The sequence below is a fragment of the Echiichthys vipera genome (assembly GCF_963691815.1).
Source record: "Echiichthys vipera genome assembly, chromosome: 14".
NCBI lineage: Eukaryota > Metazoa > Chordata > Actinopteri > Perciformes > Trachinidae > Echiichthys > Echiichthys vipera.
This window is the reverse complement of record NC_139839.1, coordinates 15,434,741-15,454,530: the sequence shown is the minus strand read 5'-3', so window position 1 is coordinate 15,454,530 and position 19,790 is coordinate 15,434,741. Positions and strand designations below refer to the sequence as shown.

The 19,790-nt window shown below is 40.5% G+C and overlaps 2 protein-coding genes across 2 annotated transcripts; both read right to left on the bottom strand.

Moving 5' to 3' along the window:
- Positions 1-247: 247 nt before the first annotated feature.
- LOC310956398 (immunoglobulin superfamily member 11) lies at positions 248-6,370 on the bottom strand (the record flags this gene model as incomplete). Its single annotated transcript, XM_083926602.1, has 7 exons — positions 248-828; positions 912-1,034; positions 1,282-1,437; positions 2,540-2,671; positions 3,690-3,756; positions 4,954-5,108; positions 6,307-6,370. The coding sequence occupies 7 exons, from the start codon at positions 6,368-6,370 to the stop codon at positions 629-631; spliced, it is 897 nt and encodes a 298-aa protein (XP_083782728.1). The 3' UTR covers positions 248-628.
- Positions 6,371-8,713: 2,343 nt separating this feature from the next.
- On the bottom strand, positions 8,714-17,031 carry dlat (dihydrolipoamide S-acetyltransferase (E2 component of pyruvate dehydrogenase complex)). Its single transcript, XM_083927550.1, has 14 exons — positions 16,610-17,031; positions 14,439-14,540; positions 14,234-14,358; positions 13,827-13,977; positions 12,771-12,897; positions 12,390-12,565; positions 12,127-12,268; positions 11,925-11,992; positions 11,417-11,542; positions 11,064-11,171; positions 10,822-10,940; positions 10,005-10,167; positions 9,750-9,886; positions 8,714-9,657 (listed from the first exon to the last, which is right to left on the bottom strand). The coding sequence occupies exons 1-14, from the start codon at positions 16,862-16,864 to the stop codon at positions 9,528-9,530; spliced, it is 1,929 nt and encodes a 642-aa protein (XP_083783676.1). The 5' UTR covers positions 16,865-17,031; the 3' UTR covers positions 8,714-9,527.
- Between the last annotated feature and the right edge of the window lie 2,759 nt (positions 17,032-19,790).

Sequence of the window (19,790 nt, the reverse complement as noted above, 5' to 3'; positions counted from 1 at the left end):
TTATGACATATACGACTTTATGAAAACATACTATGACTATTACTTTTTTATGACATACTAATGACTTTTTATGATTTATTTTATGACAGAGTGCTCATCCCGATACATGTGTAGGTATTTTATTACAGATTTAATATTTAAATGCTTCCTTAGTGAACTACACTGTCTGCAGTCACGGTTTTATTTGCTTGTTTAAAGATAGAGATCGTGTTAGTCTGATTGCAGGTCAAAGGGGACTTATGGTACACCAAAGATGTTTTTTATGGAGTATTTTCTCTTAATATTTGACAAATTCAAAGGATAAGATATGTGGGATTGATGTAAGGGCTTGAGTACTTCTGTCTGATAAGAGCAGGATACCAAAGTGCCCTGTTTTTATCATGGAAGCTTAATGGCCTTCTACTTCTTGAAATACTGAAAGTATGCAGTAAAACTGTAGATCCTTCATGTAAATAAAATACCACACCTATTGGAAACATGGGCATTTATTTAAAATGTGTGTAGCTGTACAATAGTATACAGGATGCATTGACTAGGCTGTAAAAAAAATCCATCATCTAGTTAAAACAAAGAGTCTTGGAAGTCCAAGAAGACCATTTCTTTTTTTAATTCCTGTGGATATAGAGAGTCAAACAAACGAGCGCTTCATCAGAGATGGAGTATAACGTATCTCATTGTAACACTCCTCTTCTTCCTTCCCTTCCCTCCACCTCCCGTCCTGTCCTGTGCGATGGAGCCACAGCACGAGCACCAGCAGCGCCAGCAGCACCAAGCTCATGGACAAGGTGAGCAGCACACCCTGTAGTATGCCTGAGGAACTGTCTGGAGCTGCAGAGACAGTCAAAACAGTCGTATTGAGGTGGCTGCAGTGAAAAAGGGGAAAGAGGATTATGGGTGAACAAAGCACTTACTGGTGTAGATGGACAGGTTGACGTAGCAGTTCTCTGTTCCCAGTAGGTTAGTGGCAGAGCAGCGATAAAGGCCAGACGTCTGAGATGACACATTGGCAATTTGGACAGAGGCTGACAGATCTCCTGAGAGAGAGAGAGATGAATGGCATTGAGCTAATAAGAGAAGAAAAGTAAGATCGTAATGGTATTAATTATTTCTGACTTCTTACAAATCACATAAAGGATCCACCGATGTTACACATGAAGTTCGGTTTACTTGTCATTTAGCTTGTGAAAACAGTTGTATAATGCCTTCTGTGTCTGTGTCAAGCTTAATAAAATAACCCTATAGTAATGACTGTGCGTGTGCGTGTGCGTGTGGGGCACTGACCCTCCATGTTGATGGGAAGTGTAATTTCCTCTGGATTCAGTTTATCCCAGCGGATCTCTGGAGTGGGGGTGCCCTCCGTCACCAAGCAGAACAGCGTGACACTTCCTCCCATAGCAACATCTCCATCCCACTGGCACACAGGCAGCGAAGGTGGTGCTACAAAAGTAATCAGTAGATGCGTTTCTAAAAGGATGTAATGCAGTGGAACTCTTAGAAATAGATCCAAACGTCCACTGTGCTCCTGTGCTCCACTGTGAGGCTGACGTGCGCATCAGACCTGAACTGACTTTTCAATATAGTGCGTTGTTTTTCCTTTTCAATTAAAATGATATGTCAACAAAACTAGTTGTAGAAGCACTTTTTTGTGAGTTATTTCTTATCGAGTGTAGTGCAAAAAATATGTTTTTTTTTATATATGAATTAGGGAAATAATTTTACTCTTTCGACTGCCTAACCAATAAATAAATTTCACAGACCATTTGGGTCCCAACCCTAGCTTTGAGAAATACTGATCTACAGCCATGCTAGCGATTCTGTGAGGCTGTTCAGCACAGCGGCACTTTGACTTTAATGCTAACTTCAGCAGGCTAACTGGTAATAGAAATGTTAACATACTGATGTTTAGCAGACATAATGTCTACGATGTTCACCATCTCAGTGTAGAGTGTTAGCATGTTAATATTCACTAAAATGCACTAAAATGCAGCTGCAGTTAACAAGAATGTCATAGTTTAGCGGGTACATAAACCAAAGCATTGGACAACATTGAATATAAGGGTCACCAAAGTTACAACAATTTATCCTGAGAGGAACATTCAAGTGTGTAGGCCTACCACATTTGATGGAAATCCATCCAACAGTTGCTGAGACATTTCACTCAAAACCACAAAATTCATGGCAGCACTAGAGGAAAGTCAAGGGATCACCAAAGTCATTAGGATTCATCCTCTGGGGACCATGACCGTCCAATCCATTACATAGTTGTTGATGTATTTCAGTCTGGACCAAAGTGGTGGACTGATATTGCCATGATTAGAGAGCCACAGTACGCTGCCAGCATGGCTAAACACTACTGGACTATCTTAACCTGTATGCCCCTTCTATTTGTTCTATAATGGCAGATTATGCAAATATGAGTATCAGACTGAAAAATACATAGACGCATTTTCACAGCACATTAAATGGTGATGCTTCAAATGTGTAAGTGCCATTGAACTGGCTTACTCTAGCAGAACTGAGCAATATGTGACACACTCACCCAGAACACTGAGTTCCAGCTCTCCTATGCCGGGATCTGCCGTCTCCGGTGGGTTATTAACCATGCACCGGTAAGAACCAGCATCTGATACACGCGTGTCATTCAGGACAATGTCTGCACTCCAGGGAATACCTGCAGTTGGTTTACACAAAATAATGTCTAAATACATACATACATACATAAAAACAGTTCAAGGTCCCATGTTGTAAAAAGTGAGATTTCCATGTGTTTTTATCATTAAGCAGGTGGAGGTTTATAAATACTGTGAAAGTATCAAAACACTAAATCCACGGAGAAATGCACTCAGCCCGTATTCAGAAACTGCGTTTAAACGAGCCGTCAGGACTTCTGTACGCTTGTGATGTCACAACTACACTATATAAAGGTAGAAAGTGTTGCTACAGTCATTGTCAGCAGAGATGCTGTGAACCCAAATGCGGAAGACCCAGAAATGCTGACAAATCAGAGCAGACTGGTCTTAAAAGGACAGGCACTAAAACGAAGCGTTTCAGACGGAGGGTGAATACAGGTATATTCAGACAGTATGGGAAAAATAATGTGTGTTTTTAACATTAAAGCATTTTAAAGTGTAATTCCGGTGCAAATTCATCCCATGGTCTTTTTCGGCACTTAAATACATCAAATAAGCCATCAAGGCATATTTTTCGTGTATAAACTATTAACGGAGAAATCCAGGAGAGTCACTAACAGCCAGATGTGGCTAACACTGATTAGCTCGGGGGGGTACAGTGAAGACATTAAAAGGTCTTTTTTACCATTAAAACTTCTCAAATAAACACCAAACCTCTACAGTGGCTTTTTACATCTATTATTAACTTATATTTCAACAAACTGCCACAAACCACAACGTTTACATGTTTTGCTGGAATAAATCCTCAATGGGCTCCTTCCTTTTGGATTGCATTTGGTAATCGACGTGAGTGGACTTCACTACGAGAGGAGCTGGTTTATGATGGCCGGAATTACACTTTAACATGTTCTAGTAAAAACCCAAAATGCAAATACCAACCTGAGAATGAGCCTAATACGGGACCTTTAAAATAAGATTATAATAATATACAGAACTGTTTTTAATAACTGTCCTCGGGAAGCAAATAAAAATCTTCATAATTCAGATAAATCGTTATACCTGTAAAACCCACCCTGCCAATGAGTGAGGGGTCTTCAATCACCTGTCCATGGTCGTACACAATCACCTGGAAGTGAGAGAAACCATTAATAAGTAGTTTCAGACCATTGTGTTTAAAGGTATTGTGTGGATGTTTGCATCAGGAGTATCCCTTTGGGAAGATGTTGATACTTTTACCAACACCTGAAAAACAACCAACACTCGTACTCACATTTCAGCAGGTTTCATTTTTCAAGACGGTGTGTTTTACCACCTTGGTGGTTATAATATACCTGGAGTCTAATATAGGCTGTCCAAAAAATGAGTCACAAGTAAAAGTAAAGTAAAAAAAAAAGTCAAACTATAATGTGTCCAAAAAATGCTTATATCAGTCAAATGTCTAAAACCATCATGGCATAGTTTGTTGAAAAAAGTCATAGAAAAGTGTGTCCCAGAAATAAGCTAAAAAAAAGTCATAGTATAGGCGAGAGAAAGGGCGGGGTTGACCCTGTTGCTATGGATGATGTCATGTTGAATCAAACTGTGATCGGCTGGTTTGGGTCTCTGTCAGTGAATTCTTGATAGAAATACTGTAAGAGGTTTGTTGCTATATCAAAAAAAACAGATTTAAAAATTAAATGTAGGCTGATTGTCACAGATTTAACATGAAACAAAGAGTAATATCTGCTACTGACTCGTCAATATGTACAGGTAATTGTCAGCCTCTTGCATGTCTGGCAGCTTGTTTACAATTATTAGGTATCCATGTAAGAAGCCTCGTAATTATCAGACTACAAAAACCACGGCTGATAGTGAGAGGTGCAAACACAGAGCCCAATCTGCCCCCAAGAACAGCTTTTACTTTTTGAACATCTTGTGCATGAAAGGGAAAAGTCAATTAAAAATATATCCCTGCAAATAAATTCAGCTTCCCCACTATCATTAAAGGTTTTGAAAATGTTGGGGCGATTACCTGGTGGATTGTGGGCAACAGCCATTGTTTGTGATTTGCTCATAGTGACTTAGGAGTCCTCTTATACTTCTAACTTTTCACAGATTTAGGAGCTGACATACCTACCTAAAATGTCCTAAAATTAGGTCTGACACGGCCATTTTTTTTTTCTAGAGTTACTCCCAAATCAGCAAGTTACGAGCTACTTTAAGCCCTAAGATATTTTGGGAATACAGGCCCAGATATGTACCCTAAATATCTGATTCATTTCTAAGGCTGCTGCATAAGAGAGCTTATCAGAGGTGTCTGTGTGTGTTGGTGTTGGATTCAGACCTGTATTGGGGTTTCAGGACTGGAGAAGGGAGCCAGAGTCCAGATAACGTTGAGTCTGGAGAGGGGGCTGGATGTGAAGAAGGAGCAGGGCAGCACGACAACATCCCCTTGAACCACCTGGAGATTGGATTCCCTCATGGTTACCCTGAGCGCAACTGTGTCGATTAACATGTTGAGAAAAGCCATATCAGTCACAAAAAATGAGAAACATTCCATTTATTATGTTATTTCATGAATTTTGTTTGACTCTGCTTTTAACTTCCCCAGTTTCCCTGCTGACGTCCAGACTGCATCGCTCCTCCTTCATTACTGAAATAATGAACACCCTCCTCCTTCTCCTCATTGTCAGCCCCAGGCCTTTTGTGTGTGTGTGTGTGTGTGTGTGTGTGTGTGTGTGTGTGTGTGTGTGTGTGTGTGTGTGTGTGTGTGTGTGTGTGTGTGTGTGTGTGTGTGTGTGTGTGTGTGTGTGTGTGTGTGTGTGTGTGTGTGTGTGTGTGTGTGTGTGTGTGTGTGTGTGTGTGTGTGTGTGTGTGTGTGTGTGTGTGTGTGTGTGTGTGTGTGTGTGTGTGTGTGTGTGTGTGTGTGTGTGTGTGTGTGTGTGTGTGTGTGTGTGTGTGTGTGTGTGTGTGTGTGCGTGCGTGCGTGCGTGCGTGCGTGCGTGCGTGCGTGCGTGCGTGCGTGCGTGCGTGCGTGCGTGCGTGCGTGCGTGCGTGCGTGCGTGCGTGCGTGCGTGTGTGGGGGGATTCAGCGTGCATATTAGTTTGTTAATTATACTTGACAGTTTTGAGGGTGAGCCAAACCGATCACAGACTCAGTAGAACAACAGCCCACTTCACTGGGATGTGTTCATGAACATACCGTCAATTCACGACATTGTCTGAATGTAGATCACCAGTTTCTAAAATGTACAGGACTATGAGTGTGTAGTCTTTCAAATCAAGACACTATAAGTGACAAACACAGGCTTTATTTGATATAAGTGTGACAATAAAAAAGGCCTGCTTTTCAGGGTTTGTTTCTAGAAATAGAAGCACTAAATGCAAATGTAATCTTTTGTTAATAAGTTTGATGAAGCTCATCAGTCTGATCTACTTTAACACTATATTCTTAGTTTTATGGATAGGACACTGTATATGAGAGGGGTCTGTGGTCCCTATATTTGCAACAGAATAACAAAATGAACATGTAATTCTTCTATGTTTTAAAAAATAAGAATAAAAGCTAAGATGCAGCCACTCTTTTAGCTCCCTCCAACACTTGAAGCCACAGCAGTGTGAACAAAATGACCATTAATTATCTTCTTGTCTTTCTGAATTTGTGTCAAAACTTAAAACAGTAAACAGGCCAACTCACCATTCTCCGGAGCGGTGAAACACACACACAAGGTCCAGAGCATCCATCTTCCAGAAGAACCCATAGCTGAGAGGAAACAGAGAGCAGCGGCCCCTCTCTCCCCCTGTGTACGAGCTGGTGGCCAAAAAACTAGGCATGCATGATTAATCTATTGAGCGGTGAAACCAACCCCGCCCTCCTCTGTTTTTACTCTCTCTGTCTCATCACCTCTCACTGTCCGTTTGTTAAACTAAAGTTGTCAGATAAGGATTTTTTATTAAGTCCTATTTTCTGCAGATGTCCAAACTTACTGCTGTTGGAGGTATACTGCTTTTCGTAACGCTGCTCCATATAAAACATTATTTATGAGGCATAATAGCAATAATGCTACAAGGTGACATACCGCATGGATAGCTTTTGTTGCCATGGATGCATTTGTAGAAATAAAAATGTTTTAAGTGAAATATAAAGGACTAATTAACACCGCATTGTTCTCAGTTTAGAGCCGACAGCTGCAAAAAGCATAGTTACCTGCTAATAAGTGCCTAATAAATACATATTATGTTTCTTATAAGTGCATATATAATTAATATATGAATAGTGTGTTTATGTTGCTGTTAATAACACTTATATTGTGCCTTTAACCCCTAAATAATGTTAGTAAGCATCCCTTAAGGCCATTATTAGCTATTACTTATGCTTTAAACAAGGAGCTTAATATCATGTGAATAAATCATTCAAATGTTATCTGTGTAATGGTAAAATTTAGTGTAAAAGTAGGACAAGTAGAGAGGAGTGGCTGAGTGATGTCAGTTACACAACAATATATAAAGTTAGCCGACGTTAGCTGCTGTGTAAAGCTGCAGCAACAAATCTCCTTAGTGTATGAAATAGAACACTTTATTTCTTATGCATTAGGTTCTCGCAGGAGGATTGTGTTGTTTGTTTTCAATCATTTTTCATTATTGCCGGAATGATTAATGGACCAATTCAGAAAAACAACAGAAAATGAATCTACAAAGAATTCTATAATTGATTCATTTAAGTTATCATTGCTAAACAATAACTTCTCAAACACAAGGATTTGATGCCGTTATCGGTTTTTATATTCCTGTAGGTTCAATATGTTATATGTATTATATACTCAATGTGTAGCTTGAGTCACCAAACTCTGTAGTGTAGAAAAAGTAGAGAAAGTTATTTTACGCTCATCTGTGCAGTGACTCATGGATTGAAGGAAAGTTAAGGATCAGCGGTTGTCACTGGTGCGAGGAAATGTTCAGATTAGTTTTTGACACCTGCAGCGAGTCATCCTGTGATAAGGACATCATCTAAGTTATGACCTATGGGCTAAACTAAATGCCTTCATGGCTGCTTTTTAATCAATTTGCATAAAACGTGTTAGTCATGACCCACATAAGTCGATCTGCCTGCCAAGTCCTCCAGTGATCCTCCATGACATTAGATTCATTTAGCTAACGCTTTTATCAGAAGCATTTTACAAAAAGTGCACCGAAAATTCGAAAGCAAAACTGCTTCAAGTGCTTCATTTTAGAAACATGAGATAGAGATTTTTTTTCATCATATAAGTAGCCTGGAGCCTGATTGTAATGAGGGTGTAGAAAGCTGTTTGGCACTAGAGTGTAATGGGCAGGCTGGGGTGTATGGTTTAACCAGGATGGGCCTTGAGCCATTTGCAGAATGGCCCCATATGAGAACATGATAAATTGTTTTACACAAATGAGCATTGTAATGATTTTGGGAGTTTCTTACTGATCAAGTGTGGAGTTATACGTGTCTTTTTGGAAACAGTGATCCACTAATGCAACTTACTGAACCAGATTAGTTCCAAATTAGCTGAGTGTTGGAGCAGAAAAAGGGCCTGGAGATGCATTTGAAAAAAAATATCACAGTAGCTAAAGATTCAAGTTGAACTGAACCAAAAAAGTTCTTGAGGCAAGAGAAGAAAAGGTGACCTTGAGAAAAGGAAAATTCAAATATTACCTTATAATGTCAACTCAATAAAGCCTTTTGTTTGGGCTCCTGTCATTTTTTCCTTCTTTAATTTAAATACATGTTGCTATGGTGATTTTGTATGTTGCTGAAAAAAATGTAAGATAGCACATCCATATGACAATGTTAATGAATACAGAGGGTTTCTGAGACAGTTATTTCAAGTGTTGTGGATATGTTACTGTGTGAGGAACTGAACCTGGATCAGCAGTGACATCCGACCATGACGACGGAAAATAATCTAGAAAAATGATTGACCTCCGTCACCCTGTTTGATAAGAGCTGCATGGAAGCAGAAAAATGCTTTTTTGTGATCATATTGTAAGAATCGTTTCTATTCCTAACTGCTTTAAATTTGGGCTCTTACAATGAGTCAAATTCTAAACACCCAAACCAAAGAGCATGTGGCACAAGATAGACTTCTCCCAATTTATTCAAATAACAAATAACATCCGGCACTAGCGTTGTGCGTTTCAGCACTGAAATACAGAATATTTCAAAGGTAAGTGTTTTATTCTGAGACTAGAAAATAAAATATCCCCACCAAAGAGAGAGAGAATTGGCAAAACCATTCAGTACTTCTTTTAAAAGTGTATACACAGAAAATTCACTGAACAATCCCACTGTGTGTATTGCCACTGAACCGGGACAGGTTTGAGCATGTGTAGATCTGGACTCTGAGTGTCAAAGTAAACTTACATTTGGCTCCATCCACTAAAATCACAACCCTTTCTTTACTCAAAAGACTGGAACCCACAGATAGCTGCACTTCCCGTTGTCTTTATCATATTCACATAAAATCACAGATTAAAGTGTGTAGAAACACACACACACACACACACGTCAGTTCAGGGATAAATATCTTCACTGGTTGGAGATGTAACACTTCCCTTTTTGAAATATTTTCATGTTTTAGTGACATATGACTGGTCTCTACTTTATACTAGGATAAATGATACCTAATTCTGTTCTCTGATGAAACGGGGCCTGAATAAATAGAGTATCAATGAGAGAGAGTGAGAGAGAGAGAGAGCCAGAGGAGAGACAGGAGACAAAGTGAGACAGACAGGTAAGCGGAGTGAGATCTGCCTCTTCCGTTCAGGGTAACTGGGAGTGACCTGATGGCAGGCCAGCCAATCGCAGGAGGATCCAGACCAGTTTATACCAATCTGATCACTTCAGTGAGAGGCCTCTGCCTGTTGCTGCAGTTTAACGGCAGTATTGTCCAATCACAGCAGCATGGTGACGGGTTTCTCCAGGAATTTGCGGAACTCTGCGAGCCACTGGGCGCCGACTGCCCCGTCCACCACCCGGTGGTCGCAGCTCAACGTCACCGACATCATGCTGGCTACATCGAACCTGAAAAAATCCAAAAAGCACGCTGCATCAGATTCGAATTTAGAAATGCAGCATGTCCAACTTGTTTAAAGTATTGCAGTCATGACACTGACCCTTTCTCATTATCAGCAGGCATAAGCCTTTTCTCTGAGCCCCCGACCGCGAGGATACAGGACTGAGGGGGGTTGATTATCGCGGAGAAGTTCTTGACGCCAAACATCCCCAAATTAGAGATTGTGAATGTACCTCCCTGGTGGGGAAAAACACACACACATTGAAGAGGATCATTTCAAACGAATCATCCCACGCCCCAAACTCCTGAAATTGAAAAAGTACAGGAACCAACAGAATCAGATTATGTTTTGTACCTGAAACTCATGTGGCTGCAGTTTGCCTTCTCTCGCTTTGGCAGCAAGAGCCGACACGTCGGAGCTGATGGCAGCCAGTCCTTTGGTGTGGGCGTTAAACACAATAGGCGTGATGAGACCGTTGGCAGTGCTCACTGCTACACTCAGGTCCACCACATGATTCCTGGAAACATTTAAATAAGTCAATACTGATGACGGCACAGTATTGACTGGACCAGTCCCAGCCTGGTCAAATGCGTACATGAACTGATGAAGCCTCTTGGATGAGAGGTAAAAACGTCTTCCTAGACAAATAACAAAGTCAAGTTGTTTTTGACTGAAATTGCTTTGAGGATAACGATGACCTAGACAAATGAGAACATTCAAGGCATACTGAGAAGAGTTGAAAAAAAATGTCTGTGCCGTGAGCGCCCCCTACTGGTACAATAGTGCAGCTACACTTTGAGACCAATATTTTATTCAAGTGTTATTCCAGTCTAACAATGCTGCTGTTCTTTGTCTGTTGCCTCTTCCTTTGTTGTTGTTTTCTTTTTTTCCACTGTGCTTTTACACTAAAGTCACTTAAACAGTGATTTTACTACGGTTATGAGTGACAAAATGAAAATTTCGAGTTTAGATGCAAAGATGTCAAACAAAATGCAAAGAAGGAAACAAGGGAGACAGGTTGACTAGGTAAGAACTTTGGGTAATGAAGATGGATGGCTGGTAAGTTTATGTACTTATTTATCTAAAAGCTAAATTTTTGCAGAATCTAACAAGTTTCTGTTTTTACTGTATGTTTGTGTGTTTGGTTATGCCTGTTTATGTGTTTACTTACTGGCGGATGACCGTGTCCAACCAGGAAGAGTTGCACTCGGGAACCTTGAGGCAGGCCAGAGCGCTGGCTTTGATGATGAAGTCATTCACACTGAGCTTGATATTCTGGGCTTTCACCTCCTGCAGAGAGGAGGTGAGGTTGTTTAAGAGACACAGGGAATAATTATTTTAGTTAAAGAAAAAAAAAAAAATCTTTTCCTGTCTGTCATTCCGTTACACATCTATTCACAAGAACAAACTCACATCATTGAGCTCTTTCCGAAGCTCGAGCACTTGGTCCATGTTGACGTCTACAGACAGATAATAGTGGGGGATCGTTTGCTTGGACTGCATCAACCTCTGAGCGATGACCTGCAGGAGATATATGCACTTTAGCGTCGATTGATAACTCATCATGAACAGGAATAAGCTGTGCTGTCTTAGGGCAAAATGTGGACGCATAGGTCAGAGATAACAGAACCACACAGTGAAAACCCCTCAGGACGTTTGCCAGCACCAAGCCGTGCATGAATTACACCAGACTACTATCAGAGGAGTCTGAGCAGGAGAGGAGATCCTTAATGAACACAATAGAAGTCTGGTGCGTTTGCTCTGACCTTGCGGATGTTGCTGATAGGGATGTCTGTGAAGGTCCCGGCTGGTGCAACAGGAGCTGCTGCAGGTGCATGAGCAGCTGGAGTTGCAGCTGGAGTTGCAGCTGGAGTGGGAGCAGCAGCTACACTCTGCCAATGGAAATAATTGAATTACAACAACCTTGGGGCACATACAGTATGACACCAACATTTTGGGAGTGTTCAAACATACAGTAAAACGTATAGATCTGGAATGTTTGTAAGTGGGGTTGACACCTAGACCTTTTAGCTTGTTGTAACGCAAAAAATAAACACAAATTCAACAGAAAACAAGAAAAAAAAAAAACTGAAAAGCTGCAAATTCTTTCATTTCAGAAGCTAGAAAGAACGAACATCCGGCATTTCTGCTTCATGTAGGATATTATGATTAATCAATGAAACACCAAATCATTTCAGCACTACATTCTTCAATCTCAGTTATGGACATCCAAGTTGTTACATATGATTACACAGGATTAAATGCATCACTTACAGGTGCAGCCTTTGGTGGAACAAAGCTGTCAATATCTTTCCTGGTGATACGCCCATCAGGACCAGAGCCTGCCCAGAAAACAGCATAATGTACGGTATATAAATATTTTACAATTGCTTTCTCTGGTTTTGGACTTTAATAAAAATAATTAATGTGGTACAAATACAGATCTTAGTGACTAACCTGCATCTGGGTTACTTACCGCTAACCTGTGCCAGGTCAATTCCTTTATCAGCAGCAAGTTTTTTGGCGAGTGGGCTGGCAAACACACGACCCTTCCTGGGTGCTGCCGGGGCAGCAGCTGCGGGAGCAGGACTGGGCGGTGCAGCTGCTGGAGCTGCAGCCTGGAACATAAACACAGATCACAGTCACACCTGTACGGGCTATCTTGTGCCCAAATTCAGGAAGTTTTTGGTTGCAATGTTCACTTGGATTTGAAAGTAAAAGCTGTCTGTGTTGTCTCACCGGAGCTGGAGGTGGTGTGGAAACCTCTGCCACTCCGGTCTCTACATAATCCTTGAAGGCAGCGATGTCGCTTTCTTTCTCTACAATGATGCAGAGCGGCACTCCCAGGGGAACATCCCGAGTTCCCTCTGCCACCATGATTTTGGCCAAATATCCCTCCTCCTGCACCTCAAAGCCTGCACACAAACACATGAGAGGGATGCGGTGAGCAAAGAGAGCTATTCCTGTCAAGCTGTAATTCTGTATACAAGAAGCTTTGAAACAGTGATGCAAACACATATTATGCTAAAATCAAAACAAGAAGTCAAATAACACTAACGATCTGTAGTGCACAGTGCAAATATGTCAGGACTGAGCTGTTTAAGTGACTTTGGGTTTTACCGATGGTCGCCTTGTCAGTCTCGATTTCAGCCAGCAAATCTCCTTCACTCAGCTTCTCCCCCACTTTCTTCTCCCAGCGCTGCACTGTTCCCATCGTCATGGTGGGAGAGAGAGCGGGAAGTGTGATCTGTGACACACAAAAGCAACAGAAGAAATTATGTAACTGACATCCTCGATTTGAGTCTGGCCGGGGATATTTCTCAGAGCAGCACGTAGCTACTTAAAGCTTCTCCACAGCTTCTGATAACAGTCTGTCTGATAATGATAAAAATCCCCTTTCCTACCTAAATATAATATTGACTTCCACTGATAACAGTCTGTGAAAACAATTACAACCTGGACGGCTAGATTTGAGGTAGACACATAAAATGCAGTGAGAAAAATGTCTTCCAAACAGAAAGAACCAAAAAAACAGTTGGAAGAATTTCCACATTTTGCAAGCGAGGAGCCACAAATTGTCTCTTTGCTGTTCAGATGACTGACTCATCATTCAGAACTAATACTACTCACACTGGACCAACAAATACATCTTATTCCTTAATCTACAGACAATGAAGGTGCAACCTACTTTCTAATTATGCCACAGAGCTAACAGCTTGACACAAACATTGAAAAGTTAGCTTTAGAGGCCGGCCGACAAATAAGTTTCAACACACTCTTGTAATTCAATATAGAACCGCAAACATACTTTGAAGTTTTTTGTTTCATTCATCAAATGTAAAGCCACTATCCATGTATACATTTTAGTGTAATTGTAACAACTTTCTTACTATTCCAATGGCATCAAATTAGACGACCAATTTTAGGATTTGCACCAAGAAAAATCTTCAAAGCATCAAAGGGAAAACAGAAGATGTCTTTAATTTACTCCGTTCTGTTGCCCTGCTCTAACATGCCGTAGACAAAAAATGATCCAGTGACATACAGGCCACCAGACTCAACAACCCTGATAAATCTACAGCTATTGATACAGTACACAGTCTGTGGCTGTAAACACTACTCCTCTACACTACCGTACAGCTGACTGTACTTTGTTTGTGTACTGAACAATTCTACCTTCATGTGTGGTGGGTAAGAGCTTCCCGGGGCTGCAGGAGCAGCCGCAGCAGCAGGAGGAGGAGAAGCTGCGGCAGCTGGTGAAGGACTGGCACCGGCTGCTTGAATTGACTCCAGCGTGACATCCTTAAAGGCTGGGATGAGGTCAGGGCTGCAGGGAAAATTATACACACAAATATTTATCATATGTTTATTGGTAAAAGTGAAAAAAAACACACCCTGATTTCCAGCATCTGAGAAATAAGAGAATGACAGGAGAGTTGTAAACCCACGGTTTTCAGATTAAGGAGAGCGCTACTTCATACTAATTTGAATCAGCCAGCTATTTTAGTCTGTTAACACTTTCCTATAGTGAGGTCACCTTGGCTTCAGCCTGTAGTTTACTACGTCAAAGGACAGAAATGTACCTGTCAACTGTGATGCAGATTACAGCTCCGATGTTGACATCTCTGGTCCCTTCAGGAACCAGGATCTTTGCTAGATAGCACTCCTCCAACATCTCAAAACCTACAGTGGCCTTGTCAGTCTCCACCTACAAAAATAGAAACATTTTAAAACGTGTACTAGGGATGACTTCCTACAACGTGGAAACACGTACACACAGCTCCTCACCTCAGCTATAAGTTCGCCCTCGCTGATTTTTTCCCCCTCCTTCTTCTCCCAGCGAGCGATGGTTCCCGTCTGCATGGTGGGCGACAGTGCAGGAAGCTCCACCTGATGAACACAAAACAGATTTTGAGAGTTCAAGAATGAATGAGTCCCGAGGAAGCACCATATTTCTACCTGGTGGCTATACTTACTAATCAAATATCGGAGAAAAAGACATTTAATTCAAGAATGCCAAGAGATAACCTTTGTCACTTTACTGTACACTAGGGCTTCATGATAGTGAATTGTAAATAGTGGCAACTGTCAGGTGTTGTAACCGCAGTTGCTACATCATCATCATCATCATCATCATCATCATCATCATCATCACATTGCTAAATCAATGACCCACAAACAGCTGCATTTCACCACATCTGGGATGTTTTGCAGTAGCTTCCAAGGTCGTGTGACATCTGAAAGTACATAAATGTGCTTCCATTGATCACAATTTTTTTTAATTTTCCCAGCAGTCCCATTCATTTGTGTGTTGCATTGTGGGAAACTTGACAATCCACAGAACAACAGCAAAGATCTTGTGATTTTTAACATGCATACTGAATTCAACAGAGTATAATAGAATGTGTCACTTTGTGAACAAACTACATACTTAAAACCTGCATAAAATTAATGTGCGGTATAGAACTGACCCACAGCACTCAACAAGTCTTTCATATGCATGCAAATCTGCAGCATGACCTATACATGATATAAGGGGTAAAATAAAAAATATGAAATGTTGCCAGGTGCAGAGTGAATGAATACCATGTATCATGTAGAAATGTCCAGTTAAGTGCAAATTCATCAAATAAGCATCATTTCTATTTTGACAGCAGTTTGGTTTGAGTGTTCTACTTACACGCATGTCGGTGATCTACAGACAAACAATTGACTGATTTGCTTTTTAGATGTATGATTTGATTTTGTTTGATTTTGTTCAGTGATTGCCGAAATGTTATGTATTTTGTTTTTTTCCTGTTTGGAAGTTTTAACTGCTGCTGCTGCTGCCTATCTTGGCCAGGGCTCCCTTGAAAAAGTCTCAATGGGACTTAAAAATAAATAAATAGATAAAGCAAAATCTGGTTGTTATGTTCGTTTTCTTTTTGCAATAGGCCTTTCTGTTTGGACCTGGGACACTGTGGTGTCCATCTACACAGCAACAAATGCAATAATGCAGTGTTTCTCAAACCTTGTACATGACGTACCACCTCAGTTAAAATACAGCAGTGTAGACCGACACTACTCATCTACGGACAAGAAGGTTTGTTCCTAATCAGAAGATTTATTGATGACTGTCTTCAGCCCCTGCCAGCTGTATGACGGTGTAGTATCAGAACTGTCATGTCAGTGTTTTCAAACCAGTCATTTTACCTCTAATCACTATCTTGCCATCACAGTTTAGCTCTTAATTCGGCCCTAATTACATGACTAAACTATTTGATTAGACATACCAAGAGAGGTGTCATTGATCTCCTACCTTCCAGTTACCTCGCATTCTTAAAATGTGGTTGAGACACTGTAGATAACCTGTCACAGCTAGGGCTGCACAGAGGCGCTACATTTTGGGTACATTTCTGGAAACTTTCCAGAAACAAAAATATGACAGGATACGCTAAACTTTTTTTTAAAATCACATTTCAAGGATCCTAAAATAATAATACTAAGAACAAGTATTTTCTCAGTATTATGTTTAGTAATTAATGTTTCCTTTTTTATTATTAATTACCACCAGAGAGCTCTTGAGTACCACAGTTTGAGAACCAGTGCACAAGTATAATTATGTGTGACACGTATGACAGCAACTATGGTCATGAGACATGGGGACACTTTGTATCTCATAAATAAATGTCTCTAATTAATGAAACTGATTTAAGGCTAAATAAAATGACTCAAATGACAACGTTACAAATGGTGTCACCTGATGACATAACATGAATGTTTTGGTACAGCTAAGAAACAGTCTTTGCAGAATGAACATCTCAGTTTAAACTCATACAGCGGCTGTATTTAACCTTTATAAGGAGTGTGCTCGGTGCATGGCATAGCTATCTGATGGTAGCTACGGAGGTCACGCTAGCTGTCACCGTGGACGTGGGTGCTATAGCAACCTGACACCCGGGCAGGTAGCGGTAGGTTACCTTCTGGTGCGGCGGCAGGCTGTAGAAACGCTTGGCCTGACAGCTGCTTATCAGCTGGGGACACCGCAGCAGAGTCCCTCTATGGCTGAAGCCGGAGCCCAAACACACGGTCCGGGATCCCGCTCCGCTGTGAAGCCGCCTCATAGAGCCGGTTCCGGGAACGGAGCGGGAGCTGAGAGTAGCAGGCCCGGCCGGGAGGACACGGGGGCAGCGCAGCCCGTTGGACGGCCTGAGCCGCAGGATGAGACGAAGCATGTCGCAGCAGCGGTGGAAACACTACACGGAGCCGTTGAATAATGTATTTATCTTACACATGCATCAGATTTACGCTGGCACCGGGTGTCTCTGTGACTCGAGAACCGGCCCGTACTCTCTCCTCACTTTCTAATGACCTCCTCCAGTCCAAAACACGACGCTTTACGGCTTCCCTACTTCTCCTGCCGCACCTCGGAAAGAAGTGTCGTAAACGGTGTCCAGTCCATAAATCCACCACACTGAATAAATCTTAAAACTATATAAGAAATAAAACAGAAAATAATAAGACATTTAACCAAAGCCTGATGCTTTCAAACTATAAACTCCTTTTTTTACAACCAATTTTATTTATTTAATACAATATTAAAAAACAAACTTACAGGAAAGAAAGTTACCAATAACACATCTTTCCAGAATATAAAAACAATTTACAGGAGAAGGAAGAATAAAATAAAAGCAAAAGTTATAATAAAAATAACAATACAAAGAAAATGAAATGCAGTTAAATGAAAGTTTTAAATAACCATCTTCTGGACAATACAAGGTGTTTCCATTGCTTTGTGATTAGGTATTGCCTGAACACATTAGTAAAGCAATAACACACGGCTTCTTATTAGTTCATTTGCCTTTTTGGATAGGTATTTTCACATTAAAATAATAAATCATTAGATATCCTTGATTGATTTTTCTCTTTAATGTTTTCTAAGAGTCCAAATAATACATTCTTCCAATAACTATAAACTCTGCTCAAGAGCTGCAAGATTACCTTACCAAATATATCAGAGACCACACGGCGGCAGTGAAATACTTAACTGAGAACGCATGGACAGTGAATGCAGTCATAAACTATACTGTATATATATTAATTTAACAGAATACTCAACAACTTAAACAAGATTAATCATTTTGAGTTATTTTGTAAGATATGCCCTAATCCTCTGGTTCTAACTTCTCAAATGTTATTGTTAAGAATATTTCTTTGTATATATGTTTGTAAATATGTTTTCCTCAGCTTCTACAATTATTAAGTGAGCTAGTGTTTCATTTAAAGTCCTGTGTGCTTGAGTTGGTTCGGTTGCACAGCACGAGTTGATGTCAGTGATGTTTAAGATCCATCCATTCTTCCCAAGTGACATGAAATATCCAAAAGTATAGATGCCTGTGATTTTTTTACAAATAAAGTGCTGAACTACTAAGAACAGTCTTTTAATAACCATGTATCAGTAAAACCCCATCGTCTCACAACCACCTTAAAAACTGGAAGATCTTTTTTAAAAGAACAAAACTCTGGTTTTATTTCAAAATAACTCTTTCCAACATTCAACAAAGGCCATTATTACATTATCCATATTTTAACCATCTCACAACAAACACATTACAGTACAGGCAGTTATGGCATTGAAACTGATGAGTAAACTGATGCATATGTCAGTTGGCTTGTTAGTGAAGGCAAACACATTGATCCCAAATGGGAAGATAGAAGCGGAGTGAAGGAAAACCACACACACACACACACACACACACACACACACACACACACACACACACACACACACACACACACACACACACACACACACACACACACACACACACACACACACACACACACAGTAAATCTCTGATGACAAATTCACATCCACGGCATTTTAACGGTTTTTAACTCTTTAAACAAATAAGACTCAAAAATGTGAAAATAATTTTACACAAATGTACAAAACAATTTCATAAAACAAACACAAAACAAAAACAAAACAGTGCAGTTCATCTACATTTCTACATGAACATCAAAATTCCAGCATCATTTCTATTTCACTGACAGCAGTTCAGTTTAAGCATTTCTGTTTACACACGTGCTGGTGAGCCACAAACTTGAATTGGATTTAAACACACATCTGGATTTGGGTTTAATAACTAATTGATTCAGCTTCAACCGCTCGTCCCTGTCGGGGTCGCGGGGGTGCCGGAGCCGATCCCAGCTGACATTGGGCGTTAGGCGGGGTACACCCTGCACAGGACGCCAGTCTATCACAGGGCACATAGAGACGAACAGAGACTGACAACCATTCACACCTAAGGGCAATTTTAGAGACATCAATTAACCTAATACATGCATGTTTTTGGATGGTGGGAAGAAACCGGAGTACCCGGAGAAAACCCACGCAGCCACGGGGAGAACATGCAAACTCCACACAGAAAGGCCCCCACTCGGGATGAGAACCTGGAACCTTCTTGCTGTGAGGCTACTACTAATTAGTGAAACTTATAAGTCCGAAAGAAATACAGGTATTAGATAGATTTTCTGTTTGGACATCTCCTCCTTTTTGTGTTACCTGTTTAATGTAATGAATACAAAACTTAGAAATCGCAGGAAAATCTGGTATCTGGGCACTTGTCAGCAGTAGGTCAAAATGTTGACAAACCTTGTGCACCACTAAAACAAAATTAGCTTGTACAAAATCTATTTTTCTATTATAAAAGTGGTATTTTTTTTCCTTTTTCTTGCTATGGCAGCTAATACTGTCTATTCACTTACATTCACAATCAGGAGTGAAATATACCTGGGCTAAAGAAGAATGGGAAACTGAGCACTTGATGTACATTTTTCCCCAATTTCTCAACACAGTACAAAATTCTTCAACTAGAGGACAACACAAAATATCATAATAAAGTTTCTGTCTACTTTTGAGTCCAGTTTTGAGAAAACAGTTACAGCCTGGCAATAATAAGCACAAGGTAGAAATGTCCTTTGTAAGGCACAGAGTTTTACGTTATTCTAGAAAGGGCTGTCAGGGTGGTTTAGTACCAACCGATCAACTCAAATCTCTTGCTGACAAGTCTTACAATATTTCGATATAATTTGAATCTCAAAAGCGTCCACTTGTTGCCTCTGTTGAGCAGTTGTCTCGATGTGCCTCTAGGATCA